General features: G+C 39.2%; 1 protein-coding gene across 6 annotated transcripts in view; it reads right to left on the reverse strand.

Annotated features, from left to right (window-relative positions):
• The window catches only part of LOC136873736 (uncharacterized), a 121,627-nt gene that overhangs the window by 65,810 nt on the left and 28,053 nt on the right, over nt 1-27,764 (reverse strand). For 2 of the 6 annotated variants that reach the window (XM_068228019.1, XM_068228018.1), the window contains 2 exons: nt 23,026-23,150; nt 14,355-15,155 (listed from right to left, as the gene is read on the reverse strand). In XM_068228019.1, the coding sequence (XP_068084120.1) occupies nt 23,061-23,150 (90 nt within the window). In that variant the 3' untranslated portion in view covers nt 14,355-15,155; nt 23,026-23,060. Of the gene's footprint in view, nt 1-3,396; nt 3,693-5,398; nt 5,606-14,354; nt 15,156-23,025; nt 23,151-27,764 lie in introns of those variants that run through there. The other 4 variants (XM_067146898.2, XM_067146901.2, XM_067146900.2 and 1 more) reach the window with 3 other exon arrangements.

Genomic DNA, 27,764 nt, shown 5'->3' on the forward strand with positions numbered 1-27,764 from the left:
CTGTATTCTCCTTCATATGGGACACGAGATCACTTCCCTGTCTAATTATGGCTCTCACTTCCACTTCACCTCCTATTACCTCCTCTCTCTGTTCCACTTGTGTCTCTTTTAATTTACTCCTGTACTGCTTTGACTCACCAAAGTTTCTCCATTCACCAACAGCTGACTGCTGACCCTGTTCCCTCCTCTGTCTCCGCTGCTGACGTCTTATGCTCGGTGCTTCCCTCTTCCCTGCCCATTTCCAGCTTCCGCAATCTCTCCGGGGTTCAAGTTTGGGCCCATTTCCGGTCTCCTGTCACCAGATATTTTCTTACTATCTTCGCTCGTAAGCCCTGTGCTCTAGCCTTCCACATATGCTGCTTTAAAATTTCCATCTGGTTCCCTCTCTCCCTTGTCTATCTCTGCCTTCAAATAAATGTTTGAACCTTTCAAATTAACTGCATTTCTTAGTGATATGTCTGCAATCAAGGTTGAAATAAGTCTCATTTTCACTGGCCTGTTTCCATTATTCCTTCCTACTCTGTACAAATCATCAATATCCACTTCGGAGAAGTTCACTTTCATTTTATTCGCTATTATGTCAACCACTTTCAACACCAACTCTACTTTCGATTCTTTCTTATCTTTTGGTACACCATACACAAAAACATTTTTCCTTGCTGGCTCCTGCACAACCAGCCTTGTTCCTTTCTTTATTTCTGCCCTCTTCCAATGCACTCACCTTTTCTTTCAGAATTCCCACTTCCTTCTCTAAGTCTGCTATCTTACCATTTACACCACCAATTTCTTCTTTTATAAAAATTTTTAGGTCCTTCATCTCTCTTATTTGTGTGGATCGCTGTCCTGCAGCATTTCTTTAATCTCTTCTCCTTTACTTGCTTCCTTCACCACTCTCTTTACTTCTTCTAACTCCTCCCGCCCAAATGGTCCCAAATTTGGACCTGGGTTCTTCTCTATTCATCCCACCACCAGCAACGTTGCTATCACCACCACACACAACATGATTTCTAACAGTCCCCTTGTGCTACTTTTGTCTCTCCTTTCTTCCACTCCACACTTTCTTCAGCACCACCTTGCTCCTTTCCAACGTCCTATTCTCATCCTGTACTGCTATACTGCTGTACTGTATTCCCATCACTCATTCATTTGACACATCTGCACTCTACACTGTTTCAGTCACGACTGAGTTGTACTTCTTCGTGAAACAATAATCACCACCATGACCACTTAACTGCAGTAGTTTAAAATGCTACAAACCCAAGTTTAAACTCATTACCCTAAGCCTAGGAATTTCTTTCTTTCTTTCTTTTCTTTTTTTTTTTTGCATCATACTGACACAGGCATTTTTGTGCCAATGATGGCATAGGGAAGGAAGCAACTGTGACCTTAACCCATTGACATACTAATTTTAATGTACTGAGAATGTGCATGTATACCATTTTTTCATGCATAAGGTACAGTTTTAAGCTACTATGATTTATACATGTAATCCACAACATACTGAATTTTAATAATACCCTTGTTTGATGTGATGAAGTGCAGCACACAGAAGAACAATTTTTGTAAGTGTTACTGGTGTGAAACACTCAAAAACACTCTGAGATATGCAAAGCAACCAGATACTTTCAGAGTCTTATCTCATTACACTTTTCTTGCTTGTCTTGCTTTTAACAGTCACAGCATGATTTAGGATTATAAGTCTTGTGAAATGTTCCTAGTGAACTCCTATAGGGTGAGTTGGGATTTTTTCTGTGAATAACTGATCGACAAAACTGTTTCTTTCAGCAGCTATCTCATCCCATAAAGAGTTATTCCATTCCCAGCCATCATTATCACCTTCACTTTCAAAAGCATCATCACTTTCACGTGAATTTTTTTGTTATGCTGCAATAATTTTTGCTGTTAGTAAATAAGATTGTTTAATTTTCTAAAACTACATCACTGCCCAATTCACTCTGACTATCCCATAATATATGTTCGATTTTATTCCTTGTAATACAATGTTTACTAGATCCGGCCATTTCTGCTTATTATCAAGCAGGTAATCACCCTATTTGGAGAGCGATTGCCTGCTACATGACGCAATCTATGATGTTCGTTCCAACTTCAAGAGAGAGAGAGAGAGAGACAGAGCACATTCTCAGCCTTCAGACGGTATAGTGGATGTCATGCCATCCTTGGAAAGAAGGCTTGAACTAGTTGCAGAAATCTTACATCTTAGCAGACCGCCTGTCAGACGTCTTGTGTATGGATGGTCACTGCCTCGCAGGCGGCAAAAGTATGCCAATGAACAGTCCAAGCACTTGCCTGTTGTGAAGATTGGAAACCATCTTCAGGGCTGCTGAGAGCAGGGTCAGAACTCACTGTCTCCCGAATTCAAGCTGGCAGCTAAATGACACAAAATGCGTAGCAAACTCACTTATTCTAGGCATTTCTATTGTAAGGTTTATATGGATAGCCAAGTCTATAGAGTAGTAGGTATAGATTGAAATATATTTTTATTGAAGAACAGACTTACCTAATCATCTGAAATATGATGCCGAGCCTTCCTCTTCAATGTGTTGTACAAACAGTGGAGCTGTTTAGGGAACCTGGGTCCTGATTAACAATTAGCATTGTACAGTTTGGTTACTCCCTCCCATGCTGTATTCTTTTTTATTGCATCAGTCCTTTAACACTTATGAACTACTCTACAATATATTTTTGTCTAGCTCCGTGAAGACTTTTGCCTTTTTTTTTTTTCTCTCTTCATGATGTTGGCCTCTGTAGAATTTGGAAATATACAATGCATGGTATTGTATATAAAGATGACTGGGACAGCTAGATAATGGTCAGTACTGTGAATCACAGCAGAAGCTCATATTATGTGTACTATACAGTACTATGGGTGGCATCTAGTGAGTAATTATGAAACTTGATCAATGAGCCAATAGTTAACAGTTTGATAAGTTAGCTGCTATTACGCTGTGTAACACAGCAAAGATTCATCGAGTCTACAACTGTAACAAATCAATAGCTGTGGGACAGATATCTCACCATTCTAGAAACCGGGCATAAGACCGAAAAGTCAGATCTTTGTTTTTCATGAGATTTTACTGTTCTTCCAAGTAGGGTATAGTAAAACGAATGTGCTATTTGATTTCAGGATTTGAGCCTTCGCGTCTTCACATGTGCCGCCACTCTTTGTCACTCTACTCCCTAAGCAGACTAAAAGAACTTTAACATCCTCTATTTGCTTGCCAGATATGATGAGCTGGCTGTTCAAAGTAGGCCTACCATTAATTCTCATCTCCTCTGTCTTTGCAGCATTTATTTTAAGCCTAACAGCTGCTGCTTCTTGTTCTAACTCCAAAACTTCCCTTTCATATCTTCAGTGTTGTCACACCAGTTGACGCTCACTGAGATTGTGTGGCACAGTTGATATATTCCTTGGGTTAGAGATTTATTTAGCGGATTACATCTGATACTTTGACAATGTCTGTGATCTTACGAGTTTTCATCCATCACCAGTGTCTTTGTGATCACTCTGGCCATGTCACGTGTCACAGGCCGATTGGAGAGTTCACAGTCTTCAAGCTTGAACTCGCCATTCCTGAACCAGGAATACAACTTTTGAACCACCCAATCAGTCATGCAGATGCCACGTGTACTTCATACATCTTCTCAGCTGCCTGGGTTGTACTCTTTCCTTTCTGAAAGAAGCATAATATGCCAAAAATGTTTGTTTCGCTTGTCCATTTTCTTTTATACATAACTCACTGAATAACAGAGCAAATATCAACAATGTACCTTCTCCCTACCTCTCTATGGACCTCACAATGCACCAAAGATCATCAAACAGACTTATGCTATGAACCAGTTGTATCCACGTACGATTATTAAAGTCAAAGACATAATGGTAATCAGCATGTTAATTTTGACTATTAATTCTTGATTTGAGAAACTGTAATCTTTTACCATTCATTTACTACGTATAAATGTTTCATGTATGGATGACTTGCTGAAATGCCTAAATTAACAGAGTAACACTCAGTTAAGAAGAAATCTTGCAGGGAGTTTGGTCATTCTGGTGACCTAGTAGCACTGGCAGACTGCCTCAAAAACTTTTGATCTCAACAGTGCAGAGAATGTAATATGAAAATCAAAATTTCCAATATGACAGGACCTAAGGAATACCAATATAGTGGTCCGTTACTGAACATTATAAATTGTCCAGCTAAGTCATTCCTGGTTGCCAGCATTTTGCCCTCGTGTGCTAGGCTGGGCTCATCAGTTGGTACCTAGCACACCTACCAAGATGCTGGCTAGTGCATACCATGGAGGCCACTGCGTAGACTACTTGGAGCCACCGGCAGTGCCACTGCACTATGAGAGACTTTGTCTCTTTACCAAAAATTGATGCCTGCTTGGCTATCAGATGATATAGATGTTGATTCCCATAGGGAATCTGAAATATTTGTCCCAAATGAGTAAATTTATAATTCCAATATAGTGGTCCGTTATTGGACATTATAAATTTTCCAGCCAACTCATTCCTGGTTGCTGGCATTTTGCCATCGTGTGCTAGGCTGGGCTCATCAGTTGGTACCTAGTACACCTACCACAACGCTGGCTAGTGCATGCCGTGGAGGCCTCTGCATAGGCTACTTGGAGCCACCGGCAGTGCCCTATGGAAATCAACATCTATATCATCTGACAGCCAAGCAGGCATCAATTTTTGGTAAAGAGACAAAGTCTCTCATAGTGCATTGGCACTGCCAGTGGCTCTAAGTAGCCTACGCAGTGGCCTCCATGGTATACATTAGCCAGCGTCTTGCTAGGTGTGCTAGGTACCAACTGATGAGCCCAGCCTAGCACATGAGGGCGAAATGCTGGCAACCAGGAATGAGTTAGCTGGAAAATTTATAATGTCCTACAACGGACCACTATATTGGTATTATAAATTTACTCATTCGGGACAAATATTTCAGATTCCCTATGGGAATCAACATCTATATCATCTGATAGCTAAGCAGGCATCAATTTTTGGTAAAGAGACAAAGACTCTCATAGTGCATTAGCGCTGCCAGTGGCTCCAAGTAGCCTACGCAGTGGCCTCCATGGTATGCACTAGCCAGCGTCTTGGTAGGTGTGCTAGGTACCAACTGATGAGCCCAGCCTAGCACATGAGGGCGAAACGCTGGTAACCAGGAATGGGTTAGCTGGAAAATTTATAATGTCCAATAACTATATTGTTATTATAAATTTACTCATTCGGGACAAATATTTTAGATTCCCTATGGGAATCAACGTCTATATCATCAGGACCTAAGGAAATCAAATACAAGCTAGAATATAGCAAAAAAAGGAGCCTGTGGACTATTCAAATATAAGGGAATGTTTAGCTATAAATTTATTTATTGTTAGAATCGTAATGAAACTGAATATCCATCCAACCTTTGGGCTGAGGACTCAATATACTTATCACATTTCAATATATTTCTCCACATAATCAGCTTGGACATTTATAGTAGGCATTTGTACCTTGACATCATTTGAAGTATCCACTCACTGCTTCTACCAGTGCACAACAGCATTTCATACATCCTCTTCATTGTCAAATATGCTGGTGAAAAAGAAATCCCAACACCAAGCAGACATTAGCTTAGAGGAATATAATTTAGGTAACATATATATCTGATAAGAGTTTCCAGATCACAGGTTCAAGTATGCACAACAATACATATGATATAGTGATACATTAATAACCACTGTAGTCACCACGATTTTGAATGCAAGCATACAAGCATGCATGCATTGTGTCATCAGTTGCCATATGTCATTTTGTGAGATGAAGTTCCACGCCTGTTGCACTTGGTCAGTCAAATTAGCAATGGTTAATGCTGGTATTGGATGAAGCTGGATTTGTTGTCCCATAATGTGCCATATGTGTTCAATGGATGAAAGGTCTGGTGATCTCGCAGGCCAAGGCAATTGGTCGATGCTCCGTGGAGCATGTTGAGTGACAGCAGTGGTATGAGGACAAGCGTTATCCTGCTGGAAAACACCCGCTTGAAAACAGTGAGTGAATGACAGCACAATCGGTTCAATCACCAGTCTGACATACAAATCAGCTATCAAGGTTCTTGGGATAATGACGTGCTCCTGAAGTCAAACAAAATCACTCCACAGACCATAACTCCTGGTGTAGGTCCAGTGTGTTGACACAGCAGACAGCTTGGTTCCAAGTGTTAACCTGGCCTTCTCCTTGCTAACCTGCAGCCATCACTGGCACCAAGACAGAAACGGCTCTCATCTGAGAACACAACAGATCTCCACTTCGCCCTTCAATGAGCTCTAGCTTGACACCATTGAGGTTGCAGACAGCAGTAATTCGGAGTCAGTGGCATGAACGCTACAGGATGTCTGGCCTACCATGCTGAGGTAGCAAGCTCATATGTGTTTTGAATGTGAGACTGGCATAAGAGAAGTCGAAGACAGGGCAACTTAGAATTTTAAATTTATTTTGAACAGCTGACAGTAAATAGAAGATGAATACACTTACGACCAAATTTGCCGTTGGAGGAATGAGATAAGGGTAACGACCCGGTTTGGAGGTTGTTAAACTGGCTTGCATGTTGCCCTATGACAATAACAGAAAGCAAGGTCAATTATGTTTACATGTGTACAGCTGACTGACATTTTAATGGTAAGAGAATAGACACATATCTAGTGGGCTTAAGGACAGTTGATAGCAGAGGAAGCTGCATTTGGTAGAAGACACAAACTCTGAGTGGAAGGTTTTAATAAGTTTGGGTGAAATAGACACTTATTTTTATTTATTTTACGCCCGCATTGGAGCACTGAAATCAATCTATATACAGTCAAGTCTTATAAATATTGGTTACAAATTTGGTTGATGTTTCTTCTTTTGTTCCCAGAAATGTTTCATTCTCTCTGACCTGGCTGCCCGTTCTTCATCAGTTATGTTGTACTGTTTGCATGTATAGGTCTTCAGTTTAAGTCTCACGTCGTTATTTCTGAGGATCCTCTTCTCTTCTCTGTTTTGAATTTGTTGAATTGTCAAGCCTAATTCATTTAAATCTTCTTGGACTTCTTTGAACCAGTGATTTTTAGTTTTACTATTCCAAAAGTAGTTGGATAAATGTTTGAGTATCCCAGTCTCTGGTAGTCATGATATGTGACAGAAAAAAGCAACTCTTCTTTTCCGCAGACTCAAGTCTCCTGGTATACAAATTCATTAGGTAGTAATCGCCATTGTCCATCTACTTGGTGTTTTCTGTTTAGAATTGTTCTAATGATTTGTCTATCTATTTTCTGTAATTTATCTGTAGTTGATTTCGTATTCAAATTGAATAAGATTTCACTAGCATAGATTGCTTCAGGCTTAATAACGGAGTTGTAGTGTTTAAATTTCGCATTTATCGAGAGAGATTTCTTCTTGTAGGTTGGCCAAGTAATGTGTTGAGCTTGTTTCAATTTGGTAATTCTATTTTTAACTGATATTTTCTCTTTTAAGTTCCAAGTTATAATCTCTCCAAGATATTTAAATTTATTAACAACCTTAGTTTGCCTGTTATTAGTCAGTGTGATAGGTGATGTTTCCACTTTGAAGGATGGCATCATTTCCGTCTTTTCAAAGGAGATTTGTAATCCAATTTTTGCTGCTATTCGTTTTAATTCTTCAATTTGGAGTTTAGCCTCTTCCACACTACTTGCAAGTATCGCAAGGTCATCTGCAAATGCTATACAATTAAGTTTGATATTTTTGCCAATCTGATGTTCGGCTGACATTTCTTAGACCATTCTCGCACGACTTTCTTCAATGCACAGTTAAACAGTATTGGTGAGAGACCATCCCCCTGTCGAAGTCCAGTCCGGATTTCAAATGATTCAGACAACTTTCCTCGGAATTTAACTTTTACTCTAGTGTTCTTGAGGGTAACACCAACAAGATTAACGAATTTCTGGTGTAACCCAAGTTCTTTAAGGATTTTAAGTAATGACTCACAATGAATACTGTCATATGCGTTCTTGAAGTCAACAAAAGTAATAACTAGCATTTTGTTTCTCATTCTCTGATGGTTCATAATCCACTTAAGACTAATGATTTGGTCAGGAAAACTTCTTCCAGGTCGAAATCTCCCCTGATACTCTCCAAGTTCTTGGTCGAGCTGTTCTTGAATTCTCGTGAGGATAATTCTAGGTGATATCAAGTAGAGAGATCCCTCGGTAATTATTTGGATCCAGTCTATCCCCCTTTTTGTGTATTGGATGAATTATAGCTGTATTTCATTGTGCAGGCAGTTTTTCAGAGTTCCATATGTCTATGATGTGTTTGTGTAAGTTTTGAAGTGTTTGGTTATTTGCATTCTTCCACAGCTCTGCAACCACTTGATTTTCTCCTGCATCTTTATAAATATTGAGCCAATTAAATGCTTGAAGTACCTCATGGAAGTCTGGTGGAATAACCTTGTCTAAGCATGTTTTACTTTTTGTATCAGGTGAAAATTCTAGGTATTCATTTGGGTCTTCAGCATTCAGTAATTCTTTGAAGTAAACAGCTAGAATTTTGGCATTCTCCTGATTATTGTGTGCTAGTTGTCCTTGTTTATTTCTCATCATGAGTGTAGGTGGAGTATACCCTGATTGATATTGTTTAAATGTCCTGTAATAGTCTCGTGTCTTATGTTGTTTGAATGATTCATCTATGTTAGCTAGGTTTTCTTTTTGATGGTCTCTTTTGATTCTTCTAAGTTCTTTGGCCGTTTGTCTTCTAGCAATAGTTAGTTCATCTGAGATTGTGCCATTTTATTTTGTTGGTCATTAGCCATGCTTTGTGTCTTTTCTGTATTGCCATATCACATTCCTCATTCCACCAAGCGTGTTTCTTTCTCCTTTTCATAGGAGCAATTTCTTCGGCAATATTTTTTAGTTTATCAATAATTGTTTCCATTTTGTCGCTTGGAGGTGTTTTGGATCTCTCTGTATACACAGCATTAATTAAGTAGCTGGGGTCATATTTCCTCCTTCTAGTGAATTTAGATGGTTTGTGATGTTTTCTTGGGGTTCACTTGATTTTAATCTTTGAAATATAATGATCAGAATCAATGTCCACCCCACGAAGGACTTTGACGTTATAAATTTCTCTATGGTATTTTTTATCCATTGCTACATGGTCTATCTGAAACTCACCCAGTTTAACATTACAGCATTTCCAGGTCATTAATTTGTGTGGTTTTCTCTTAAATCTTGTGGTTTCAAGAATAAGCGCATGGTCTGTGCAAAGCTCAATTAATCTTTGACCATTTCTGTTTGTCAATTTGTGTGCTGGCCATTTACCTACCACTGTGCGATATTTTCTCTCGTCCAATTTTCGCGTTGAAGTCTCCAAGCATAATTTTAACATGGTTTTCAGGGATATTTGAAATCAGTTCCCAAAACATTTCAGCTTCCTCTTTATTTGTCCTGTTTTTTTCATTTGTTGGGGCAAGGACATTAATCAGTGTATATATTTTGTTCTCTACTCTAATCGTTAAGGTTGCAGTTCTTGATGAGTTCGATGAGAAGTCCTCCACTGAATCTAATATGCTAGTATGAACCAGGAATCCCATTCCAAATTGGGGAACATTTTTCATTACTCTCTTACCTGGAGGTCCTTTGTAGAGACGATATCCCCCAGATTCAAATGGGTCCTGATCTGTGTTCCGAAGTTCTTGTAGGTCTGTGATTAGAATCCTGTGTTGATCCATGACATCAGTTAAGTGTTTCAATTTCCCAACTTTCATTATTAAATTGATGTTTAATGTTGCAAAGAAAGAGAATTTTCCTGGTTTACTGAATTTAAGTCTGTGCCTGTATCCGTGGTTCGTCTGTTGGGCTTTCAGGCGCTCTGACTCGCCATGATCTTCTATGTGACACCCCACCATATCCGAACGATGTCTTTGCTCGGGTCTAGAATGTTGGATATCCAAGCCGGTGGATTCTTTCATTAGAAGACTCTCCATGATAAGTTTATTGTCTGATCATTGATCAATGTTATGACCGTGGTCAGGATTTACAGTCCCAGACGTGATCTGGGAAGGTGATTCATCCTAGTTGTTCAGGACTGGGAGTAGGCATTTCCTCCATACCTCTGAAACGTTATGGTTTTCCCGCCAATACTTGGGTGGCTGATTGCAGTGGTTTCCCACTGGGTGGTGGGGTCGCCACATTCCTATTATTTTATAATAATAATGTTATTTGCTTTACGTCCCACTAACTACTTTTATGGTTTTCGGAGATGCTGGACACTTATTTTAGCACAATGAGTAGAAGTTGTTATTTTGAAAAGGCTGGATAGTAAGTAGAAGAAAGTGTACTGTTTGATTATCAACACTGATTGTAGTTTAACTAGATGTTAGAATGAGTTGCTTTACAGGTTATAAGTCGATTTATAACCATATGACGGTGTATATTATAATTTTATAGATAATAGATCTAAGATTTTTGGGCAATTTGTATAACCACTTAAGAAGAGAGAATTGATGCTCTCGAAACATGTATGGGATGTAATGTGGTAATAAACATTTAACATACAATATTAAGTGTTGACTAGGCTGATGATATATGTATGTGTGATTTTAATGCTAATAAGATTGTAGTCAAAACTGACCAATTATAAATACTTAACCAATATGGTTAAGATAATAAACAGGATGTCTTTTGCTTAGAGCTGCCCCTCAAGTAATAGATTTTTTAAATAGTTTGCTGTGTCACTTTAGTGCCAAATGAAGCTCTAATATCAGCTGCAGATGCAGTACAATCTACCACAGCCATGTGGCGAATATGGCGGTCTTCCCTCTCTGTAGCGCCCTATGTGCGGCCAGACCTTGTTTTCTTGAGACAGTGCCCTCCCCTGACCATTACTGCCATCACCGATGCAATGTGGATACACACCTGCCAAGTCTTTCTGCAATAACGCAGAAAGAACATCCATCTTCTCATAGCCCTATTACACGGCCTCATTCAAACTCAGTAAGCTGCTGATACTGCCTTCTTCATCTCCTAAATCCTGGAGAGGGCGTGTCACAGTCTTTTCAACTGGGTTCAGAGATATATTTATACTGTAGTTCTTAACGTAGCGGGCCGCTAACTTCCATACCCTCATTACCTTACATTAGACTCATCCACTATCAGTGTGCATAAACAATTCACCCCTCATGCTCCTCAGTTTCAGCCTGAGCACATTGTTCGGCGGACCAGGTCAAAAACCCTTGGCGCGCCCCATGACATATGCATGTTTATGAATTAAGTTTTATTTTATGTTTTCAGTTAATATAAAAAGAATGTGTCAGTTTTGTTTTAGTTTCATATAAAACAGTGCCTTCGTATATACTGAAGTCCAACACATCATGGATAGAAATAGGGAACGAGAAATCGAAAGACTTTTAGAAAAGGAATATTCGCCAAATGTTAGGATTGCCTGAAGAAGAGCAGCTTTGCAAGGTCATAGTGGCGTTACTAGCACCATGGTTTGTCAACTAGTATGCAAATTTCAATAGGCGTCATCTTTCAGATGTGCAAACGCCTCCCAAATTTCATTTATCTAGCACAACTGCTTGGTGTTGGGATTTCGTTTTCCACCAGTGTCGTTTTCCAGCAACGTGCGCCTTTGTCTTCAGAAACAGATGAAAATCCAATGGCCTGTACGACTGGCGAAGAAACGTTTCCTAATTAAAGTCATACACGATGCCCTGTGTCTTCCCAGTAGTAACACAGTCCTGAAAAGGAAGAGGGCGCAAATGATGCTGTTGAAGTAACAGGCGGTAACTTTCAACGACAATGGAGTACACTAGACTCTCACTGATCCAGCCATTCCTTGCACAGAGGGGTGCCGAATGTGCAAAAGTGCTGCATCACTGAGTGAAATTATTACTCTACAAATGCACTAAAAACACACAAAACATTACTACTGTACATACACATCAAATCTTAAAAAACATTTTTCCCAGTACGGGTATTTTGAAACATGACACTAATTTTTCTTGTGAAGTACGACAGCAGGTTTTGTTTGCTCTCTTCACTAGCAACACGTTGGTACTGTGTGTCTGATTGTGGCATTACAGACTGCAGGAATATATCTGCAGCTTCGGTGCCGCCTGTATGTGGAATTTTCCTGGCTCCTGCTTCTATGGTGTCATCTTCCTCGTGACTTTCATCCGTTTCTTCCTGCATGATTTTTATGATCTCTCCGTCTGTTAATGTCTCCTCTGTTTCACAGCTTTACTCAGTCAACCATTTAGATAAGTCTTCCTTCATCAACTTCTGCTCCTCCTGGAAGTTTCTGTAACATATCAATGTACACAGCACCCAGAACTGATGAGCCTGAATTGATTGGTTCATCATTGTCACTGGCACTCTGTGCCAACTCCAACTCAGCATCAATTGTAGGCCAAACTTTCTTCCAGTACTTACATGTGCTTGTGTTCTGCACCATGTCCCATGCTTCTGCTGCATGAAAAACAACATTGTGGATGTTGATAGCTTTCCACTCCTTGAGCATAGCCTCAGTGGAGTTTCACATTCATCCAGCCAGAGGTAAGAAATTCATTGTCAGTACAAGCAATTAACTGCTCCCACTCAATATGCCCTGATTCATAGGCTGAATCAGTGCAGCAAGTACAACAGCTCATATATCACCTGATTCCAGACACAAGTCCGAGCGATAACGAGGAGCATTATCAATAAGAAGGACTGTGTTTAATAGGAGATTCTTTTTCTTGAGTTCTTCAGTCACAGATGTATTTATTCACTTTCATTTTCCATCCAAGCTTTCTTTTGAGCACGATAGTCTAATGGTACTGTGTCTGGCCGGTCCAGCCTGCTATGGCAATAAAGCAGGCTGTATGGCCAGTGACTCTGCGCCGAGTGCTGGGCGGTGAGAAATAACTCAACTCCCTAAGAAGACCAACAACTTCAGGCGAATGAGTTCTCTTTGGCAGAGTAATGGTCCCCTCAGTGTAGGAAATGATACTGGAATCCATCAAGCAGTGTCTGTCTCCAGGTTAGGGGTGGCTGCAGAAGGCATTTGTACTCCATGTTAGGAACAGCTTCATCACCTGCTGGCAACAGCTCTAAAATGCCTTTGGGAGTGAAAAACCCATTGTACTAACAGCCTAAAAATTAGTGTAAATATAGTGAAGCCTTGGAAAATGCTAGGGCGTTCCCTGAAGGCGATGCACAGTTCTTAAGTACTGGGTGAGCTGTGACAAGTGGGCAACCAGTATCACAATATATCCAAATTGGGACAGTCAACATCTTAACCATGATGAACAACACTGAAGAGCTGATAGAGTTCATAAAAAGATGATGATGATGATGATGATGATGATGATGATGATGATGATGCTTGTCATTTACATCATGGTCATTGGCCCCAAGAGTTCATGGAAGAGAAGGACATAGCCATCCTTGGTCATAATGAAACAAAACGGAGAGGAAGAGGGGAAAGAAAACTGAAGGAAGGACATAGGCTATTTTACAGTGGAGGACAGGATGCAGTCAATAGAGTAGGAATGATCATTAGAAAGAACGTCCTGGAATATGCGGAGGAGGTGAAGAATATCAATGACAGAATGATCACAGCAAGGATACAGTTTCAGACAAGAAAACAAGTTCTCTTTCAAGTATATGCTCCACAAAATGGAAATGAAGAGACTACAGAACAATTCCTTGAAGAAGTGGAAAAATACATAGAAGACAAAGAAGTTATTATAAAGGGAGATATGAATACAAAATTGGGAAGAAAGAGACTGAGAAGATAAGAGATTTTGGAGCCATATGGATATGTTAATGGAGTTCTGCCAGAGGAAAAAATGAAAATCCACAGCCTGTTTCCAGTCGTTCGACCGGGTTAGGAATGGAATGAATGAACGAAGCCCCCATGTAGCAACGAGGATAGGAATTGTGCCGGTTGTCGAACCCTGTCGCACTCTGGTGCAATGATTAATGACTGACTGATGAAATGAAATGATATTGGAGAGTGCTGCTGGAATGAAAGATGACGGGGAAACTGGAATGCCCGGAGAAAAACCTGTCCCGCCTCTGCTTTATCTAGCACAAATATCACATGGAGTGACTGGGATTTGAACCGCAGAATCCAGTGGTGAGAGGCAGGTGCGCTGCCGCCTGAGCCATGGAGGCTCTTTCTGCCAGAGGAACCAACAAATAATAGGAAACACATGGTTCACGAAGAACAATAGTAAGAAGATTACCAGTTAAGGATGGGGAGACAGAAGAACAAAAACACTGATCGATTATATATTAGTGGAGAAAAAAAAAAACGGAAAGATCTTAGGATGTCACAGCTACGATATTCTTTTTTTTTTACAATTTCTTTATGTCACACCGACACAGATAGGTCTTATGGTGAAAATGGGATAGGAAAGGGCTAGGAGTGGGAAGGAAACGTCCATGGCCCTAATTAAGGTACAGCCCCAGCATTTGACTGGTGTGAAAATGGGAAACTATGGAAAACTATCTTCAGGACTGTTGACAGCGGTGTTCGAACCCACTATCTCCCGAATACAAGCTCGCAGCTGTGTGACCCTAACTGCACAGCCACCTCACTCAGTATTTCAGCTACGCCTGAAGAAGCTTTCGGGGGTGGCAAAGTAGACAAAGTCACAAAACTACAAGAAAAAGGATTGAAGGAAAAGGAGGTTCAGAAAGAGTTCATGACAGAATTACAAAAACTGATACCAGGATAGATATTAGTCATGCTGAACAGGAATGGAATAATTTTAAGTATGCATTTGTAAGGTGTGCAGAGAAAATATGTGGCAGAACATCAGGAAAGGTAAGGAGAGAAAGAGACAACATGATGTAATGATAGAGTGAAAGATAAAGTAAAGGAAAAGAAGAAAATTTGGAAGTAAAGATGATAATAATAATGTTATTGGCTTTACAACCCACTAACTTTTTCGGTTTTCAGAGACGCCAAGGTGCCAGCCAAAATTTAGTCCCGTAGGAGTTCTTTTACATGCCAGTAAATCTACCGACACAAGGCTGTTGTATTTGAGCACCTTCAAATACCACCGGAATGAGCCAGGATCGAACCTGCCAAGTTGGAGTCAGAAGGCCAGCACCTCAACCGTATGAGCCACTCAGCCCGGCTGGAAAGAAAGAAAAGGAAAAATAAAAGAGACCGAAGAGAGTGAAGTGTAATACATAGAAGCAAAAAGAATTTGCAACAGGAAAGTAGTAGCCGAAGAAAAGTTGGAAAATATTCACCCATGAAGTAAAGGATGATTTGAACTGTGAGAAAAATTATTATTTGGAGTTATAAGGAACTATAGGAATAAAATGGTGAACACTGGATTTGTGAAGCATAAAGAAGGAGTAATCCTGACAAAACAAGAAGAGATAATGAACAGATGGAAAGAATATTTCAGTTAACTGCTAAACGTGAGAAACCAAACCTGAAGAAGGTATCCAGGCAGCAGGAATAGAAGAAGTAACAGAGAAGGAGTCAGACATTACAATGGCAGAGGTGGAATGGGCTATTAAAGAGATGAAAATGTGGGAATAGATGTAGTGGTCATAGAAATGATCTAGGCTGCAGGACCAGCAGTACTCCAGTGGACTTATAGAATACTCAAGTGTGTATGTAGAGAGAGAAAAAGTGCCTGAGGATTGGGAAAAGGGGGTTATTATACCAATATTCATGAAAAGAGATAAGATGTGCAAAAACAACTGAGGAATCACTATCATCTCCCATGTTGCCAAGATAATGGAAAGGAGAATTAGAGAAATGGTGAAAAGTCAGTTACAAGAGGAAAAATTTGGATTAAGAAGTGGAGGTCAACAGTAGAACATATTTTCATTCTGAGACAGATCATGGAAAACAGCTAGGAATATGGGAAGGATACAGTAATGGCTTTTATAGACAGAAAAGGCATATGATAGCATACCCAGAACAAAACTTTAGGAAAGCCTGACGTTCAGGGGCATTGGCAAAAAACTAATAATGATAAAAGCGATATAGATAACTGTTACAGTTGTGTGAAGACAACGGTTAGTAGATTAGAATGGTTTGAAATTGACAATGGGCTAAAACAAGGGAGTGTGTTATCACCTTTTCTGTTGATAATGGTCATGGATGACATCGTAATGGCAGCGAGAGAAGATTATAGAGGGGAAAGAATGAATGTTATAATGTCTGTGTATAAGCAGATAATGTGATCTGGGGAGAATATGAGGAGGAGGTACAACAACAGCTGAATGTACTGAATAGAAGGATAGAACAATGAGATTGAGGATCAACGCAGAAAAGAGCAAGACAATGGTGATGAGTAGACGAGGTAAAGAAGGAAAAGGAGCTATCAAAATTGGACACAACAGGAAATAGTAGAACACTTTAAATACTTAGGGAGTGAACTGACACAAAATGGAAGACTGGATATGGAAATTAGTAGAAGGATACAACTGGAGAGTGCCTTTTACCACCAGATATGGAGATTAATATAGAATAAAGATGTAACAATGAAGGCTAAAGAAGTAATGTACAAGGGATATTACTTACCTATAATGACAAATGCAGAGGCTTGGCGAAGCCTTTGTGTAGGAAATGACACACAAATTCACCAAAATGCTGCTGCCTTGGAGGTGTGGCAAGGGACTGCCAAAAGCTAAGGGAGTTTACCTGACAGAAAATGCTCTAGCAAGCCAGCTGAAGAGAGATGGTGATTTCATTACTTTCAAAACCAAAACAAGCCTCCGATGTAAAAGTATTAAAATTACCAGACATGACAACAACTCTTCACGCAACTCATGAACTTATGACGGCCAATAACCCGAAGCTCATCGGAGATGCAGTAAGAGACCGACATTACACAGGAAGAAACAGTTCAGAATTGGAAAATTGGGACCCTGAATATCCTCACCCTTACTGGTAAATGCGAAGAAATTATAGACCTAATGGACAGACACACACTCGGTATTTTAGGGTTGAGTGAGATGAAATCGAAAGGTTCAGGGAATAAAACCTTATGAAATGGTTATAGTGGGAACCCAAATGAGGCCAGAAATGGAGTTGCTTTCATTCTCCACAAAGATGTTAATTTGCAGATGTACATAAGTTACGCAAGTAAAATGAAATTACGCGTTGGCCAGGTATTCCATACCTTTCTCCAAGGCAGGAAGACATCACAATTATGGGAGAAATGAATGCCTAAGTTGGGACAGATAGGCAAGCTTTCAAAGACATCATAGGCCCCCATCGCTACGGTGGAAGAAAACAGGAGGGAGAAAACCTGATAGACTTCTGTATACAGAATAAGCTGAAAATACAAAATTCCTGGTTTCAAAAGAGAGACAGCCAAAAAAATAACAAGCTACAGTTGGAATGAGAATCAGAGGACAGTAATAGACTATATAATAACTGACAGATGTGTTAGCCAGTTCATCACTGATGTTAAGATTAATCCAAGTGAAAGTCTTGTTGGTGACCACAGGTTTTCGGTCGTGCATACTGGGAACCAAAGAATCTCAGCCAAGAATGAAAAAAAAAGGAGTAGAAGAAGAATGACTGTCATTCAAGAACACCCTGGTTTCAGAAGCTGAATCACTATGTGGAAAGACAAGTGCAATATGCAGGGAGAAATAAATGCCATGGTAGAATGAGAGAGTGAAAACTGCTGTGAAAGAAAGAAATGCAGCAAAGAAGAGGCTAGATAATGAAAAACAGAAATAAGTCCACCAAGAAGATGAAATGGAGTACCTGGCATAGGAGTACTGGAACAAACTATTTGTGAAGCAACTGTTTAAAGAAGAAAAGAAAAGTGTAGGGACGAGTTCACTTCCCTAACGTCTAATAACACATAATATATACGCTCCCAGAGGTCCTAATTTGAACCGAGAACAGTACCCTGGAAACATGGCGTCCACCAATTTTTCATTAAAAAGATCTTGCTATCTAATACTTAAAGAAAGCGGCTAAGTTAGAGAAGACATATGTTTTATCACGCAAAATAGGAAGTTGTTACGTCTTTTGACTGGTTGTGTTATTTTAATGACAGCCATTTTTAACAAATAGAAAAATGGTTTCTTAATTCTTGCACCGGTTACTTTAATAGTGAATGTTTAGCAAGAAAACCTTTTATACATATGTTTTTACAAAATTAAAATTATGCTCTTGGACTTTTATGATAGTGAAGCATTGGTTTTTGTCCTCAAATTTAATCTGCTCGCACATGGTTTAATGTTTTTAGATTCAGAGGACTTTTATCAAGAGGACGTATATTCATAGTTTTAAGACAGTTGGTGCTATTTTTTAAGTTTAGGTCATAGGTTAATGTATGTGGATCCCGTTTTTAATTAGGTCTTGCCAGTTTTGTAAAATCTGTATGTACTTTATGCACTGTTTATTGTAACTTTGTCTATGTATATTTTTCTTATTTTTGGCTGATGATGATGCACACCAGCATCGAAACCAGTACCGAGTATAATAAAATGTTATAATTTTTCTTATGACATTGTGTGGTATTAACTCACTGTGGACCGTGGACGGCGTAAGACGTTCAAGCTTGCTCCTATGCTGCGGGCCGTGGACAGCGTAAGACGTTTAATGTTCCGTGCGAAGCACTGCTGTTTATATTCGTCATCTATACATTCTTACACCTTAGTCAGCGTTACTGGTTGTAGCAGGAAGTTGGTTGACCTTTTTGAGATAACCCTCACGTTGAATGGGCTCATGTTTTAACGGGAATATCTCAGCACTTCCTCGCGCGTCAAGATGGTCCTACTTGAGATTCCAATGCAGTGCGTGTCGTTCTTACCAAGTGTAGTATGATGGCTTATAAAACAAAGTTTCTTATGGAAGATTAATTATTAGATATTTCACAATGATTATTCTGGTGATGAACTTATTCCTGAAATAGACTCAGATAGTGAAAGTGAGAGTGACGAGGAAATTCCAATTTCCGAATGTGATAGGCCTATAGAGAAAAGCGAAGTGCCTGATACATATCATCCTAGTTATTGTTCACCCGTTCCACCATTTACACATAATTCAGGTATAAACATTCAAATAGAAAATAAGCAGGATATTTTGAGTTACGTGAGTATTTTCATGAATGACGAAGTTTATCAGTATGTATGTGAGCAGACCAAGCTATACGCAAGTCAAGTGATAAGCGTAGTGCCCCGGCCTTTCACAAAGAATTTGATCATACAATTGTGGAAACCGATTAGTCCAAAATCCTGAATGTACTGGACCGAAGACCCTGTTTTTCATACTCTGATGTTTTCTAATACAATTTTCCGAATACGCTTCCTTCATATTCTTTCATTTCTTCACTTCGGTGACAGTAATCATTATGCCGAAAATACAGATAGGCTGTATAAAATTAGACGCATTTTGAAACCTGTGACACCAGATATCACACCCTAAATATTTACTAGAGGTAAGCATAAAGTATAACTTTTCTAACATTTATAGTTTAGGAGTAATTGTAAATTGTATTAAGTGATGCACGTCAAGAGGGCCGGGCATGAAAATGGCCGGTCCAGGCATTCAAGTGTAACGCTCAGACGCAGGTACTGAACGTGTTAAATAGGTGGATCTTTCTTGTTTCCATTAGATTCTCGGTTCAATACGGAATAGACATGAAGTTTTTAAACTTGAATGAGTTCACTACCAGGCTAATAGAAGACTGTGAAAGTAATACGAAGTTGCTTCATAAGGTAGTCAAGAATAGAAGTCAGCATGGCAATATCCTTGCATTGGAAACAGATGATGGGAACCTGGTTGAAGACAGATCAAGGCATCAGAGAAGAAATGAAGAACTACTACAATAATTTAAATAGAGAAAGTCTTTAAAATTATATCACTGAAAATTACAGTTTTAGTATGAATGGCAGAACACACCACCATCTAACATGGCTAGAAGTGGAGTCTAAGCTGAACAACAAGAGAAATGGTAAGTCCCCAGAGCTAACATGTTAAGGGCATCTGGAGCACAAGGGATACAATGATTATCATCTGGAAAGAGAACAGGTACCAGAGGACTGGATGAAAGGTATCATTATCCCCGTGTCTAAAAAGGGAAACAGGAAGAAATGTGGAAATTATAGGGGCATCACTCTACTTTCTCATTCACTTAAACTTCTGGAGAAAATAATTGAAAGAAGAATCAGGAATACAGTAGAACTGTTATTGGAGGAGGAGCAACATGGGTTCAGGAAGAGATAAAGCATTACAGACGTAATATTTCCTGTCAGAATGCTAACAGAGAAGCACTGGGAATATGGAAAGAACTTACTGATGGTTTTTACGGACATCAAGAAGGCCTATGACAGTATGCTTAGAGACATGATCTGGGAATGCCTAGAAGGTACAGGTGTGCCAAACTTCCTGATTGATAAAGTAAAGATGCACTATCAAAAATGCTTTAGCTGTGTCCAAGTAGGGGATGGAGGATCAGATTGGTTTCAAACCAAAAGAAGAGTCCAGCAGGGAGTGCCTTATTACCACTCCTGTTCATCATGTTCATGGATTGGATCATAAAATCCATCAAAGAACATTGCAAAGAACCTAATACTAATATTTTCAGATGATGTTCTGATCTTGGGAGAAAATGAAGCAGAAGTACAGGAGAAACTAAATTTTTCAAATGGCAAGTTTAAAGAATATGGACTATGCATCAGTAAAACAGAAAATGGTTGAAATGACTATCAAGAGGAAAGGCACAAATTCAAACATTTTCCTGGAGGGAACTCTGTTACAATCCGTTTCTAACTTCAAGTACCTTGAAAGTATCATTTCAAACAGAAAGCTTCTCAATTTTATTTTCAAGTGAGAAATCTACTCTGGGATGATAAAATGCCCCAGAAAGCAAAATAGACCCTGTTTCATACCTACTTCATTCCCACCTATGGACTCAAACATGTACCCTACATAACACGGCTAATAGTAAAATCCAGTCAACAAAAATGAAACTTATCAGAACAATGAACCAAAAGACCAGGAAAGACAAGATTAAAAATGAAGCAAACAGGAAGGAGGCTGTCATCAAACTATCTGTTACGAAGCTTTTAGGAAGATGCAGGTTACAATGGTTTGGACATGTTATGAGGATGGACAGAATGAGAACAACGAGGAATTACTTTGACAGAGAAGTGAAAAGGTAGAGGCCAGTAGGTAGGCCAAGGAATTGATGGGTAGACACAGTGAAATTGGAGGTCAGCAAGGGGAATGTTAAGTGGCAGGACATAGAGGAATTGAAACTATACTTTGACAGGAAGAAAAAATTGAACTGGAAAATAATGATGATGATGATAAATCACGTGTGCAGAAGAAATGACACAGAAATGACAATGACACAGAAAGATGAGAGTAGAGTACAGGCAGCTGAAATGAAATTCCTGAGGAGTATGGTACAGAAGACGACGAAGGGCGAAATGAAGACATATGAAAAGAGCTAAATGTGCAAAAACTAAATGACAAACTGGAACAGAATGGATTAAGCTGGTTTGGACAATTCAAGCAGATAAAAGAAGAAAGACTGCCAATACAAGCACTGGAAAGAGAGATGACAGGGAAGAGTGGACGAGGGAGACCAAGATTACGATGGATGGACTCTGTGAAGAACAGCAAAGGACAACGAAACCTGGGGTGGAACACAATGTTGGATAAGGAATGGTGGATAGACAGGATGAAGTGAAGAGGAACCATATTTGCCTCCACCCAGTGTCAGCCAGAAAAGGGGAACTGACGATGATGATGATTATGATGATGATGATGAATCTACAGGTAATGTAACTTATAAATTTCATTGCAGGTTCTGTACTGACATTTAACACTGATGTACTTAATTCGTAAAAGGTAATTTATTACAAAGTTCCACCTATTCAATACTTAATCATAATAATCATATTAAAAATATAGTACATGTTTTGGCCTTTCTGTGGCCATCTTCAGCAAGAATCAGACGTATTTAATCATTCTGAAAAGTGACATGTAATAGATAAGGTATACATAAAACAAATATAACACAAGTACAAATTAAAATAAATGTGCCACATCTTATAGAGCATTATGTAAAATGTTTGTTGTTTTTAAATTGTTTTGGGGTAAAAATTGTTACTTTATTATGAAGACACCAGTGTAATGGGACATTTGTTGTGCTAGATGCCAATCTAAAGGTGCTGGACTGAAATACCTAATTTTGTGTATTACAATATATTTTAAATAAATTGGGTGTCAATATGGAACCTATGAAGTTTGTCTTTTATAGTTGAAACTCTGTAAAAATCTTCGTAAAGAAATTGCCATATCTAAAAAGAAAGAGAATATGGAAGATGAGAGTGCAACCAGCTACGATAATATCAGGTAGATAAATGAAAAGAAAGACTTGTGTCCAGTCTTCCAGCCCCTGGTGTTGATGTTGTCAGGAGAAGTAGTCATCTGAGCAAGTGTGAGTTATTGCTTGCCTTGAACTGTTTCTAGTGAGAAGTGGAGATGAAGAGGAAGTTGGACCAACATGAGAGGAGGAAGTGGCTTGTCTGATGTGGGTTGAAGCATTAAACATTCTACCTCTATCATTACCTTGATCCTATGCAAGTATATTGTTTTAAATTGCCTTCCTTTAAAAAAAAAAAATGAAATGCTTGCCTTTTTGTCTGCCGAAACATCTGGGCTCTATGTATTACTCTAGGCAAAAACTCTCTTGGGCGATCAATGACCAAGTTGTAATTAATTCTGCCGGGTAAACACCAAACTTGTCACCAGAGATCTTTCACATGCAGACATCGTATGATATGGAATACTGAATGGACTTTTTTTCCGCCCTTCAAAAATCCAACTACCTCTGCTGGGTTTGAACCTGTGATCTTCCGATCCAGAGTCTGACATTCCACCACTGATTCAAAGAGGGAGCCATCAGAAACATTAAAATGTCTAAATTAAATGAAACTGAAATATATAAGCTATAAGTATGTTCAGCACATCAAAATTCCAGTAAATAATGCCCTTACAATCATTACCTTAATCATCGCACTGGATTTTCTCCAGGCTGTGTTTAAGCTGTCTTAGTATGTTTCTTCAGTTCTTCTCGCATTGCAAGTATGCTAGTAATATCAGCCAGGCTATCAAATTTTTCTTGATTTATCTAAATAAAAGAAAAAAAAATCTCATGATAATTATTGTTAAATGAGTGAAACAAAAGCATATCTGTAACCTAATTTAATGTAGTTGTTGTGGATATGACAACAGACAAGAATTATTTCAATGATTCAATTTTTGGATTCCAAAACATAGGAAAAGGCTGTCAACTAGGTACACTATCTGATTAGAAGTATCTGATGATTCATATGTAATGATAGATGATTGAAGCCTGGATGTCACTATAAACACACTAGGTGTGCTAGATACCAACTGATGAGCCCAAATTGGCACATTGGGACGAAACCCTGGTAACCAAGAATGAGTTAGTTGGATCCATTTCCCTCATCCAGCTACTACCAGGTTGGGATGTTATTATATTCTTTATGTTATTACTACTATCTGATCAAAGGTATCCGGGCACTTACTTGAAACTGTAATTAGAGAATCCCTGTGATTCATTTCCCAGTTCCCAGTAGTAGACATGACAGTTCTGACTCTGAGCTTTTCTCCTACAATTCTAAATGTCTCTGGCACATTCTTCCTGAAGGGTTGTAGCCAGAAACCCTTCATATCGTGAGTTATTGAGGTCTGAAGCTACGGTGGCATTCTAATTCAACCTCTCATTCAACTCCTTATTAATTTTTTCTAGCTAGCTCATCTTGGTGCTAGCATTTTCCCCCAGTGTGCCAATTTGGGCTCATCAGTTGGTAACTAGCACGCCTAACAAGATGGTTAGTGCTAGTGAAATATTTATAATTTCCAATAATGGACTAATTATACTGGAATTGTGAATTTACTCATTCAGGGCAAATACTAGGTGCATCAAATATAAACCAGAATTTAAAATTAGCAACTCCAGTAGCGAACGGAAATGGGTGGGGCTTTGAGAGGATGTTGGTGGGGATGTCCGGAGTAGGGATCTTGATGCGTCACACATCAGAGAGCGACCACTCGCTTCAGTACGCCATGAGCAAGCAAGAGGTGCACATGTCTGTTGTGCAGCGCATCATCAACAACAACTTTCTGGTGCAAGAAGGCACCAAAGCTACAGAAATTTTGAGAAGGCTCCGTGCATAGTATGGGGACGCATAGTTAAAGCAGTAAATGAAACAGTAAAACAATATGGCAGTTTTGAAACATGCTCTTGTATTGTGACAGACGGTGCACCGTGTACGAGAGGAGATGAAGGACTGGTAGGCCTAATTAGGAAAGTCAGTAAAACAAAGTGATACAATGAATATCGTGGTGATAGTTTCCAACAACATACGAGGTGGCAATAAGGCACAAGTGCACTGCAAATTTTGAGAATTTTTAGATGAGGTGTAAGCCCAATATAGAGATATATCACTCCACACAAATGTATGATGGCTGAGTGCAGGTAAATGTCTTCAGAAATTCTCTGCATTCAGACATAATATTCCAGCCTTTTTAAAAGACAGATTGTGGAAAATCTTGTTCGACAGGTGGAAGATCCAGACTTTGTAAGGCAGGTTGTTTTCATGACTGACCTGACACGGTACTTGAATGACTTGAACAAGAGACTTCAGGGCAAAGATCAAAGTGTATCAGAATTATTTGGTCATGTTAATGGTTTCAAAAATAAGTTGAAACTTTTGAAGTCAGCTTTATCAAGAATTGATTTGACACATTGTCCATCTTGTCAAGAGCTGTCGAAAAAAACTGAAGATGGCAATTGGTAATGCTAATGACAGAAAGCATGACCATCTGTTCATCGGAGAGACACTGGCGGCAGCTTTCTGCTTCTCATAATTGTTTACGGAAGGTGTTTGGACATCCATGAAAATTGGTCGCCTGCATGAGCTCCGCTGAGTTTAAGAATGGGTTTTCCTGTGAAGTTTCAACTACCTGTTGGCTTCTTCCCTAGTAGAAACTTGCTTTAAACCAATTCCCACTGAGCTCGATAGCTGCAGTCGCTTAAGTGCGGCCAGTATCCAGTAATTGGGAGATAGTGGGTTCGAGCCCCACTGTCGGCAGCCCTGAAGATGGTTTTCCGTGGTTTCCCATTTTCACACCAGGCAAATGCCGGGGCTGTACCTTAATTAAGGTCAAGGCCGCTTCCTTCCACTTCCTAGGCCTTTCCCCTATCCCTCGTTGCCATAAGACCTATCTGTGTTGGTGCGACATAAAGAAAAAAAAAACCACCAATTCCCACTAGACGTCCAATGTCCCCCGACACCTGCCACTGACGTATCCATTTCTGAGCAGCCCTAGGCGACATGCCACACCGAATCGCTGCCCCACGAATGCTAAAATTACTGTTTTGGATGAAAGCCAGCAATTGCTCTCTTGACACATGTGAGTAATGTGCTATTTCAGAATGGAGTGAAGCATTTAGCATCAAAGTTAGCTCAGCCAAACCTGGTGTGTATGTTGCCCGACGTCATCACAAAACATTCATGCCGATATTTGAACCGTACCTGGTATAGCAGGCAGAAATTCTGTAGTCTACAGCTGACCCACTGCGCTTTCATAGTGTTGTATGCAAGTGCACGTCATGGGGAGGAAAGAGAAGGAAGAGGAGGGAAGGTAGAATGAGAGCGACTGACACAATGAATGAGAACTATGGGCCAACTTGCAAAATGCATCCAGCTGACTGTACAAAGCCAAACTTAGCCAAAGGGGATTTTCTTATATTTCACATCTCCAGAGATGCGACAATTTTTGATAGCTCATCTGTACATCTTCAAGCAATAAACAGATCATATTTTGATTTATAAATTTCATTTTTCCCTATTGATAGTTACCAACTGTCATAAAAGGAAAAGAAAGTTCCACCTGATCAATACTTTTTTTTTTTTGGCCTGCTTTTATCTGAATATTTTCTACACTACTGTACTTTCAGAAGTCATTCTGGTATGGACCTCATGTTATATGCTAGATGCACCCTCTAATTGTTTGGCACTATCTTCAGCAAACCTTTGGTTTCATCACTGCCTCAAATTTGAATTAATGTTTTAAACTACTCCTGAACAATTTTTTCGAGTGAAACCCATTTCCCTATCTACACTTTTAAGATCTTTGCACTCTTCACTCATTGTCACATCTTTCCCTCCCTTGTTCATGTTATAGGAAATAGTTATGAACAATCTTGTTACTTAATTTTCCTTTTATTTTTTTAATATTCTGGTTAATGTTATCTTAACGAAAGGAATTCATAAAATTTTGTTCCATTCCTTACTTTCTATAGGCTGTCAAAAATCTGATCCATATCATTCCAAATATTCCAATTTTATTTTTTACAAGTTGCTTTATGTCGCACTGACACAGATAGGTCTTATGGTGATGATGGGATAGGAAAGGGCTAGGAGTGGAAAGAAAGCAGCTGTGGCCTTAATTAAGGTACAGCCCCAGCATTTGCCTGGTGTGAAAATGGGAAATCATCGAAAACCATATTCAGGGCTGCCAAAAGTGGGGTTCAAACCCACAAACATACACAGCAAAAGAGATGAGACAAAAGGGTATGTGTATATATATATATATATATATATATGTTAAAATAAACATCATTAGTATAAGTAAGGAACCACTGATGTAAAAAAAAATTGGTTGTATTCAATTAAGTTAGGTATCTGATATACACTGTATATGTACTCTTAGCTGTAGTAACCGTTGTTGACAGGAGAATCACTTAGCACGTGCATGATTACATGTTTGTCCACCTCTCATATTGTTCCCCAGATTTTGAAGCACATTAGGAGGCATGTCTCTACCTGTCAGTGGCTTGTTGTGACATACTCGCTTCCTTGCTCACTGTGGCCCTTTGCATTTTCATATTCTTTTGCATTATTGCTTACCTTGATTTTATCTCTTCCTTCCCACACAAAAGAAAGCCATGTATAGGGTAAATATTTAAAAAACTACTGACAGATGTACAAAGTCATAAAAACGTTGCCAGAACGATCTCCAAAGCAACGCTCTTTATAGTCTATAAAGTTAGTTACCTGCTCTTGCACTTAAACTTTCACACGACTGCCACTGACATTTCCCTTATTTTTGGCTGTATTGGAAAAGGTATAGAATAAAAAATTATCACGTGCTATTTTTGTATAAAACCTACCGTAAGAGGGATACATAGAGTTTTATGTTGTTTTCCCCTTCTAAAGCATCCCCTTCTGCTGAAACGTTTTGAACAACTGATAGTTAAGATCATACTCAACCTAATTCTAAACTGAATACCAAGTTTCATTTAAATCCACACATCCATTCTCCTGTGATGCTGTAACAGACACAGAAAAATATTAAACTGAATTCGATGTAAGTCATTACAATCATGTGAATATTCTTGTCTAAGTACAATATTAAGCGACTGTAACATTGCATTTAAAAACAATGTTATCATATGAAATGTTCAATCAAATGAAATATGGGACAGTTTTTCCCTTTTCACGAACAGTACTATGCTGGCAAGTTCCAGAGCTGGAATGACCCCACCGCAGACAGTAGTGAACATTGATCTGATGTTTTCCATTAACTATGCACCCTGCCCATTCCTATTAGCTCAGGAATTGAACAGCTGGGATACTATGATGAACCAGTATGCCATGTACCAGTAGTTATCAGAACATATGAACCTGAGGAATGGCATGCATGAAAAGAC

This window comes from Anabrus simplex, chromosome 5, assembly GCF_040414725.1.
Source record: "Anabrus simplex isolate iqAnaSimp1 chromosome 5, ASM4041472v1, whole genome shotgun sequence".
NCBI lineage: Eukaryota > Metazoa > Arthropoda > Insecta > Orthoptera > Tettigoniidae > Anabrus > Anabrus simplex.